The sequence below is a fragment of the Anneissia japonica genome, unplaced genomic scaffold, assembly GCF_011630105.1.
Source record: "Anneissia japonica isolate Jap-2015-1 unplaced genomic scaffold, ASM1163010v1 scaffold4446_len648930_cov198, whole genome shotgun sequence".
NCBI lineage: Eukaryota > Metazoa > Echinodermata > Crinoidea > Comatulida > Comatulidae > Anneissia > Anneissia japonica.
In genome coordinates this window covers 284204-294603 of record NW_022683639.1, presented here as the reverse complement: position 1 = coordinate 294603, position 10400 = coordinate 284204, and the positions used below count along the sequence as shown (strand labels likewise).

At 34.9% G+C, this 10400-nt stretch overlaps 1 protein-coding gene across 1 annotated transcript in view; it reads right to left on the bottom strand.

Moving 5' to 3' along the window:
* Window positions 1-656: 656 nt before the first annotated feature.
* The window catches only part of LOC117100427 (cationic amino acid transporter 3-like), an 11458-nt gene continuing 1714 nt past the window's right edge, over window positions 657-10400 (bottom strand). The window contains exons 2-4 of the mRNA XM_033240113.1: window positions 3816-4264; window positions 2430-3528; window positions 657-2066 (exon numbers count right to left, since the gene is read on the bottom strand). Coding sequence (XP_033096004.1) covers window positions 1978-2066; window positions 2430-3528; window positions 3816-4264 — 1637 coding nt within the window. The 3' untranslated portion in view covers window positions 657-1977. The remainder of the gene's footprint in view (window positions 2067-2429; window positions 3529-3815; window positions 4265-10400) is intronic.

Here is a 10400-nt window from a genome sequence, read left to right as displayed (position 1 = left end):
CAGAAATAAATCATATATTGTAATGTATAAATTATCGTTTATTATATATATAGGCTTATATAATATATTGTATATATATGCCTTACACACACACATATATATATATATATATATATGTATATATATATATACGCCTTATATGCCTATATAAATCATATAATATATATAATACTATATTTTATATAATATATATCTATATATATATATGTAAATGTAGTATATATAAAGTATTATATTGTTATATGTATACAATATTAAACAAACAGAAATAAATCATATATATGTATCAATTATTGTTTATAATATATATATATAATAATAATATTAATAATAATATTATTAATAATAATAATAATAATAATATTAATATTAATAATATTATTCATATATCACTGCTCTTGGAAACGATAATCCAGAGAAACCCTGTTCCAATGACAGTAATGTTCAGGCTATTAACCTACAGTATAAGCTTTTCTTGTGATGCCTGTGTTGGAATCGCATTAACGTCATGGCATTAACATAAATAGAGACGTGAAATACGTAATGCTGATAATGGCAGTATTTAAAACATCTTAAACCAGCATACTGGGATATCACACTTGCCAATTAAGAGTCAATTGAAGTACATACTACAGATCACGTGACACAAACAACCATTACAGTGAAACTTCAATATTTGTCAATTTAAAAATTAATAGGCAAAGTATAATTTATCTTGATGAACCGCCTTGACATACCTTTACACAAAATAATCGATCAAAATTAATACAGGACTTTGACATGATTAATACGTTTAAATTTGAGCAACCTTGATTATTATCTGTCGAATTAAATTATATTTCAAAATTTTAATACATATTCTCGGTATCATAAATACATATGTCGTATATTGATATATGTATATTGTGTTGGTATTATGCTTTCATAGAATCATTACTAAGGTTTGTCTATATTCATCATTATCATAATTATTGTAATTAAAATTGTTTGCTAGCAACCCTGGCTGACGCTTGACCTCGAGTTGTCATCTTCAGTCTACGCTGTCATTAGGGCCAGTAGCTACAAAGTTGCATACAATGTATTTAAGATTAAGAGTAATAATTATGGTAATTATGATCATAAGATGATGATGATGATTGATGACGATAATGATGACGATGATGATAATTGATGATGATGCTGAATGTGGCCCTCATGACAATAATGAAGGCAATGATCTTCCGAGCAGAACGAGTCACATACGACAGGTTTGGCGTCTTTCATTTGTGTTACAATTCCTTCTCTTCCACAGTTTATATTATATTGTATCAATTATTCTCTTTTTGATATTTGCTAAAAATTCTTTGTTAATGGCAATAACCTTAGATTATCCCCTCTCTGTTTCCAATGTTCATACTCTATTCACGACGTTACTCTTCGACATTCCCCTATGTTTTATTTCCAAATGGTCAGCACTCCCGACTAAATTAAATTAAGGAAAATTATATCCGTAATAATGCGCCATTGAATAGAAGAAGGTAAATTAAAATCATCAACGTTTCTGATGAGGATACAGAATATTGTCGACTGCAGAATCAACTGCGTGTATTTTTGGAGTACGATTAACTATAGTAATTCAGGAAGGCTTTTGCAAAATCTCAATGCTTTGAAGAAAATAACTAGTACCTCTGATCCGAAGTAAGTGGTTTAATATATATTTCTTTTTTAATCAGCCACATAGTCTGCTAAAGTGTGTAGACAACGGGTTATGGAAGGAAACATGTGCGTCTTTGCTCATCACATATTTAACTTATTGCAACAAGCGATAGCCGGGAGTATTTTTATGTGTCTTAAAAGACATCGCGACGAGCAAGCTGGATTTTTTTTAATCGTCAACATTTGTAATATTGTTCCACGTTTGAAATCAGAAAATCAATACTCTGATTAAATAAATGTGCCGTGACTGTAGCTCCGAAATATTAGCATCACCAAGGTGAATTAATCATCACGTGTGACAGCGGGAAGAGCGCCTGACGACTCCGACTCCTTGCTATGCCGAATTCCGTAGAAAAAGTACACCAATAAACCTGAAATATACAGAAATAAGTCACATATGATAAATTTGCTAATCTAATAGTTTTCATGGTTAACTCAGAATGATCCATACTGATAAATCGAATTACATTTCCAATTAATAGTAATGGTGTCATATATAATAACAACTCATCAGGTATTATAAATCGATACGTAATACATATAGAATATATAATGAATTGAGTACATGTGTGAAATCTTAAGTAATCATTTTATACGTACGATTACCCTAATATATTCTACTTAGCTTTTTATATGTCTTAAATTATGTCTTGCCAAGGAAAGAAAATTTTCATAAAACATATTGTATAATTATCAGTATCAGTAAGATTGGCATCGAACAGTTATAAACTTACCTACGACAAGCCAAACGAAGAATCTTATCCAAGTCGCTAACGTCAGGCGAAGTGTTAGGTGAATGTTGCAGAACAAGGCAAGTAATGGAAGGCCAGGTATAAGAGGGGCTTTGAAGGCAAGTTGCATTGTATTTTGAGGTTGTCTCCAGATAAACACTGCACAAATTATAGATGCTGTAAGTAGTATAGCCAACAAAAACAAATACCACCAAACACCATTAATGACTTCTGATTCGGCAAACACCAATATACTATTCATAGCAAAGTGAAGTAAAATGGACGCAATCGTCAACCAAAACACCTTTGTATATGTGACTTCAGATGGTCGCTGTTGCTCAAATGTATGATTTTTACCTACAAGTCTTTGTACATCGTCTGACTCACCGTCGGCGAATGTAGTTGTTATTGAGAGTTGTCTTTCGTCACTGTCGTCGCCACTGGGTGATGCTGCGTTTGTGTACCTTCTGGAAAGGCCCTCTCCAAGATCGATTAGGCTTGAATCTTCACGAGGGAAGACGTTGAAGTTGCTAGATTGTTGTTTGTTTAATCCAATGTGGTCTGGTTTATAGCGTAGCAATAATGTACTGATGACAACAAGACTGTATGACATCAGAGTTCCTATTGACATCATTTCTACGAGCTGTTGAAGATTGAAGACTAGTGCCAAACAGGCAGTCAGCAGTCCACTGACTATTGTGGCGTTTACAGGAACATTTGTTCTATAATTAACCCTACCTAGAAACTGAAACAAGAGGCCGTCTTTGGATATGGCGTAGATGATCCGCGGTAGGGGGAAGATGGATCCCAGCATCGACGATGTCAGAGCAACCAGAGAACCAATGGCGACTACGTACTTGGCGGCGTCGAAGCCATTCTGACTGAAGGCCTGAGCAAGTGGAGCATATAAAGCCAGGTCTTTATAGTTTACCATCAGTGTCAAAATCGTAGATACCAGAATGTAGACAATCGTGCACACAACCAACGTCAATATGATAGAAAGTGGAATTGCTTTACCGGGATTTGTTGTTTCCTCTCCAGATGTTGCAATTACATCAAAACCGACGAACGCATAGAAGCATGTTGCTGCACCTGCAATAACCTGCGAAAAGAAGTACGAATGTACCATTTAGCGTAAAGTTCCATTACGAAAAAGGTGTCTAGTAGTTTTAACAGCACACGACTATGTATCATATAAACAATGAAAACAATGATTACATTCGGCTAACATCGTATAAAGATAAACATAATATTGAGTTAGTAACGCTTATAAACAGGTAGACGATAGTACGCGAGTCTTGAATGTTTGATTCTAGGCATTAGTCTTTGATATAGTCAGACGCAATTGATACTACGATAGGCCTATGACTTATAAAATACTTTACTTACGCCAGGAAAGCCGTAAGGAAAAAATCCTCCGTTTGATGTCCAGTTGTGGATGTTGGCATACGGGGCTCCAGCGATGATTATGAAAGCAACAACCGCCAAATTGATTACAGTAAAAATGAACATCGTGATCGAAGATAACTGCACACCAATCGCAACTACTGCAGTCATAATTAGCAAGAGCACGAAGGCTAGAAAATCAGGGTAGTCTCCAAACCAGTTTGACTGGAACTCACCGATTTCGCTCCGAATCGTCTCGCTGATGGTGAGATTTAGCATTGCGTCGAGATACTCACTCCAGGCTTTGCCAACACCAGCTCCCGCGATAATATTGTCCATGATCATACTCCAGCCCGTTACAAATGCTATTAATTCGCCAACGACCACATAGGAGTATAAATATGCAGATCCGGTTTTGGGAATTCGGGCACCAAATTCGGCGTAGCAAAGACCTGAAACACAAATTATTACACGTAAAAACTTTTTATTTTCATCAATGGTTTTATTCATTCATTGGTTCGTTAAATAATATACTGTAGGCCTACTGCCATCTCAAAGACCTAGATAACAAAAACACATAAGTTATTAGCTTTACAAATGAATTAATTAATTAATTAATTAATAAACGAAGTAAAGAACTAACGAACGAACCAATAAATAGATAAATGAGTTATTGATTGAATAACCGAGCGAACAAAAACGAGCGAACATTACCGAACGAACAAAATCAATAAATCAGCAAACCAACGTGCGATCGAACGGTCGAATAATTGAAAGAACGAAGAATCACCGAACGAATGAATAAACAAGCAAACGAACAAAATAACGAATGAACAAAAGAACAAACCTAACAAATGAATAAATAAATTATGTTAGACTTCGTAACCCCAACAAAGCCTCTAAGCGCTTTACATTATTGTCCCAAGTCATTGGATCAAGCACATAATAATGGAACACATACTCAGCTCCCTGGGGAGGATTCCATAATGTTGCAGCTGATACATCAGCGCATTTTGTGTTTGAGCCTACAAGGTACCCACTGATACTCCTGGGTGGAGAGAGACAGCCGTAGGTAAAGTGCCCTGCCTAAGGACACAAGATTGAAGGGATTGAACCTCTGACCTCAAGGGTAAGAAGCAGGACCGCAACCGCTGCGCATGCGCCAAACCGCTCTTACAAATGAGATTTTATGTAAAAAAAAACGTTTACAAAAGGTATAAAAACATTTATGAAACAGACATATAAAGATTCTTAAAATGTAAAGCCAATGACAGGGGAGGGTTTAGGGGGCCGGGTCGGCCCCGGCCCCCCTTTTGAGAGGTAAAAAAAAAGGGAAAAAATGATAGCCCAGAACGCCTTTAAATGTATTTTCGGGCGTCTAGAACACAACAAATTTCAAACCCCCTAGGACTGTCTTGTCTCGATCTGCCCAACTTTGCCCCCCACCCCCACCTTTTGAACATCTCTGGATCCGCCGCTAAATGACATTTATGGATATAATAAACATAGAGTCCATTATGAATAAGCAAAAAGATTGCTCCGGGTGTCACTATGAATAGTTAATCACTGAATGAAACATGCAGTACTCGAGAGAGTCATAACGAAGCTTTCCTGCACACAGTGGATTTTGTAATGTGAATAATAATGCAGTAATGTAGGTCTGGGTATGTGCAGGTGATATTTTTGCAAACACAAGACGAATTATTATATCATTCTCGAACGTTGTCAACGTCAGAAAAATAAATCGTCAACACAGCGTTTCACCAACATTTGCAACGTTATAAATACATAATGATATAGATTGCGATTTAAAAAAGCACGATTTGATTAAGAGGTACAACGTTATTATAAGTTACAGGATCAAATAATAGTCTTACGTTACACAAAACAGAAATCTTAAAACATAATAAAGAGCCTAACTGACATAGAATAATAGCCAGACAGAATAATTGTCACAGTGGCCGTTGCCAGCATGGGGTCCGGGGAGCACAGAACCTCTCAGTCCGAGATCCTGGCTTCTCCGTAGGAGAAAAAGTATCATTCCTTCAGCAAACATCATCAGTCTGTGAGTGTTATTTTCATACATTTCAGTAGCCTTAGGGAGTACAGTTGCAGTTGTTTTAGTCGGAGAAAAATATTTACAACAAAAATTATGATATATTTTTATGAAATATCAATCTACAATAAAATTTCCATAATGACAGTTCGTATAAATAGACACATTAGCCTGGTTCACGTTGAAATTTTATCTAAATATAGATTCACTTAACTAGTTAAAAGTTTGTAACTAAATTCATTCGCTTGCGTCATGTGTGGGTGTTGACACGATGAGGTTCGAATGCACCCTAAAATACCTATGGAAACAAGCCCGGGTAAAATATATGTTCATAAAGGTCTTCCTGGTGATTAAGATAACCTGCACATTACTTGGGCTATAAATTGTCAGCCCAACAATATAGAAAATTAAGAGTATCAGCGGTAGTTTTTTTTTTTATCGATTTTTCTTGGCTTGGACCAACGAGAAGATATGATGAAGAGAAACATGTGTAGTAAATTTAAGACAATATGAAAGAAGATGGAAATGAGGAAGGGCTGGTTTAAAAGTCAGTTTTTCAGTGCATGGATATAGGCCTTGCATTCAGAAGCCTCTAGAACATACTAGCACCCCACAAAACAAGGACAAAATTGTAGGGTATAATCCGAATAAACACCTGTGGTTGACATTAAGTGATTGACTTTGAACATTATTATAAAGGCCTGTTTTCTTCAACGATAAGGATAACGATAAAAAAGCTAAAAAGCGATTGTTCATATAGAAAACAAAAGAAATAAGAGAAGTTTTTTACGCTAGGACGATTCGATAACGATTATCGTGTATACGATAACAAAATATTTTTTAAAATCAAATCAGATGACGTCATAATCACGGAAAAACGATAAAATCGTTGCTACTACTACGATTTTAATGTTTTCCATGATTATGACGTCATCTGATTTGATTTGTCAAAATATGTTGTTATCGAATAACTGATAAATCGTTATTGAATCGTTCTAGTGTAAAAGCTTCTTTTATTTCTTTTATTTTTTATATGAACAATTGCCTTTTAGCTTTTTTTTTTATCGTTATCGTTGTTAAAGTATAAGCAGGCCTTTAGTTTTTAAGTCTGCGTTGCTGATTCTTTTATATATTTATATACTTGGTATTTTAAAAAGATTATGCTTGAAGTCAAAGCCTTGTATTTTCAGATTAACAAGGAAAAGTATTTGATTTTGACAAATGATAGCTGAATGGCTAAGCCACCTGCCTTGTGGGGTTTTTATGTACTTGTACTTGAACCGACCACAGAATATGTCGAAAAAGGCGACAGAAGGATTACATTTACCTGTATGATTAATTTTATTATTTCGTTCTACTATGCAGTCACTTGCTATTCTCATTAGTTAAGTCGTGGAACACGTTTTCGGTTTGAGTCTCGTATCTACTCTATAATACATTTCTGCAAGCCTCACCTGTATAGCCACTGACTGCGTTGCCGATAGTATTTTTTAAAGGAAAAACATATATTATAATAGCTACGATGGTGTTTTTAGTAGTATTTATAACCAAAAAAAATCTGCCTTTCACCTTACACGGACAACGGAATAATTTTCAATCTTAACCATGATAAAAGTTGTAAAATTGAGAAACATCTTTATTTTACAATATCAGGTGAGGTTTTTCACGGTAGTCATGCCTTTGCCTATATTATGCTAGGCCTAGTTAATGACCTGTGTATTCTAATACGAAAATATTGATTTGGAGTCGTGCCTTAAAGTAGGGCGTGGAATAATTATTTGCAAACCGCGGCCATCATCATCTTCCGCAATGACATTATTACATAGGCGACATTATTACATAAGCAACATGTAGAATACTTTTCGTCTGTCAATTAAGTATAATGATCAATTACAGACATGTAGTGTCATACGTACTAGAGGCCATTATGTTCATTGAAAGTATATCTAACGTCTAATGATTATCCCCAACCAGGGGTGGCGCCAGCGAACTTTTCTTATAACAGACAAATAAATAATAAGCCTGTCGTTCCTATGTAGGGGCCTACTTTGCATAGACCTGGAAATTGGCTAGTAATGTTTTAAGATTTTTTTTGTAGTAAAAACAGCACAATCGGCGAAAATGGAATAGCTCCGAAGCAATTATATGTTAAACTGCAACAACGACGAACGCGTCGCCCGAAGGATCGTTTTCAACGACGATTCCCCCAGAAAGAGCTCGCATAGAGAGCGGATAAAATGTGCCGCCCGGTCGTCGGCGGACGCACTGTGCATCTGGGGGTTGATTTAACAATTATAAACAAAGATGAGAGATTTTCCAACTATATTGAAATTAAAAATCAATCTTAAGCTTCCTCAACTGTAACCACGTTACCTTAACGAGTTCTGTTATTGTCCTTAAAGAGTGTCCAGGGAAACTTGGTGTTACATTGGTGAAATTAAGTACTATACACACAAACGCCTGCATTATCTCTTACCTACATTTTAAAACAGGTTGCTAGAATCTGTTACACGTAAGAAATGCTGTATTAATACTATAAGTTCATATTTATTCCCCGCTTGAGAACTTGGTGTTATAATGCCTTCAGTATAGTAATAGGCCTAGTAGTGACATTTACGAATATTTTAAACAATAAATCTTCAGATTTCAATAATAAAGATACAATTTTGACATTTCGTCCACCTCCGTCGATTTTTTTGTCCATCTAAGGTGTTATTTGCTAACAAACGAACATTGCATTAGGTCATAATATCTACAGCAATTCATTATTGTAGTTTCCTCGTCTTGTAAATTGGTGTACATATCATTAAAATGTTAGTCTCTAGAGAATGAACCTCGGAAGCGAAATTGGAACGAGGTATTATAGTTCCAATGACCAATTATAATGGTGATGTTCAATTTATTATAGTTGACGCACTTACCTCTTCAGCCATGATGGTCGATGCTATGCAAGTAAAATATAATGAAATATAATACAAAACTTTAGGATGTCCTTATTTTAAAACCCATTCACTTACTTTCGCCATGTTCGTTAACGCAAACGAGCACAGCCAAACCATCTCAGATAAAACGCAAAACCTGATTTAATGATGTTTATATTTCAAAATGTATGTCCCAACGTAATTATGAGGAAAATTTCATCAGTTGCCTGGATCAGACGCGATAAAGAAAACATAACAATGTGCGGAGGTGTGATATTCAAAACGTCACAAAACTCGAATCGATTACTGACTGATTATTTTTAGTATGACCGTCATATAATTATTAGAATTATAATTAAATGTTTATTTAGTATACAGGCAATGCAGGTGGTCAAGGTAGTCACAATACATAACAAACAATATGTCTTTAAAAACATTCGATATTTTACATAAATAAACATAGTCATTACCCTCATGTTTTCTATTATTACGGTCTATTATTGATGTATTATTGTGATTATCATCATCATAATTATCACTATCATCATTATCATCCTCGTCATGATTAATATTGTCATCGTCGTCATCACCATAATCATAATACACATCGAATATTAAAACCAGTCTAATAAAAATTGCATTCAAATAAAATTACAATTATACATAATTGACATTGCAGCAGGTGTATTTCCATTATCGGGAGGCTTACGTAAACGTCTTGAAATGGTTAACTTCATAGGCTTGCCTTTCCCGATGTGAAACATTTGCACAATTTATTGTTTTACAAAATTTTAATTAAATCTCTTAGACACTGACATATTGATTTACACTAGCTTGTACCAATACTGTGACACAGATGATCTAACCCTAATAAAGCGGTTGATAGAAAAAAAAAAACACCGCAAAATGATTTAAAAATTTGCTTGATGTCAGTGGATACAGTATTTTATTAGAATAAACGCCGTTTTTAATTTACGCCCTCTCCAAGGCTCATTTGGATTAAACGCCTCCCTCGAATAAACACCCCACCCCCACCTAATGACTGTAAACAACTAATGGAAACAACATCATTCTAAAAACATTTTATTAATTTTCTATTCCAGTAGAATTTAATATTTTCTAACCGGGTTGGGATCAGTAAGTCTTTATAATCAACACATTTTTACGGTAAGTAGTCCACATTTGCAGTGAAATCAAGGAGCGATGATTTTAGTTATTATATCTATCCATTTTACACACACACACAAAACGCCTCCCTCAAATAAACGCTTCCTCAGAAACCTTCTCATCTATATCGCCAAAATGGTTAGAAATTCAGTGTGGATATTGTAAAATTATCCCTGTATAATCAGCCCTGTAGCATACTCTTCATTTTCCAGTATTTCATTTAGAGAGTAGTTAAGACTATGGATAGGAATAAAGAGGACAAAACGAAGCAGACTATGGCACATTATTGGCAAACGCAAATAATGATAAATTCTTTAATCAAAATTATTTAACTAAATATCGCTCTCGTGTGAATGTTACTCTTGATCTTGATGTAAACATGGCATATTGTGTGGACACGCTAAGAAGTGTGAATGTTTACAACGATAACAAAAAAAAAATAGT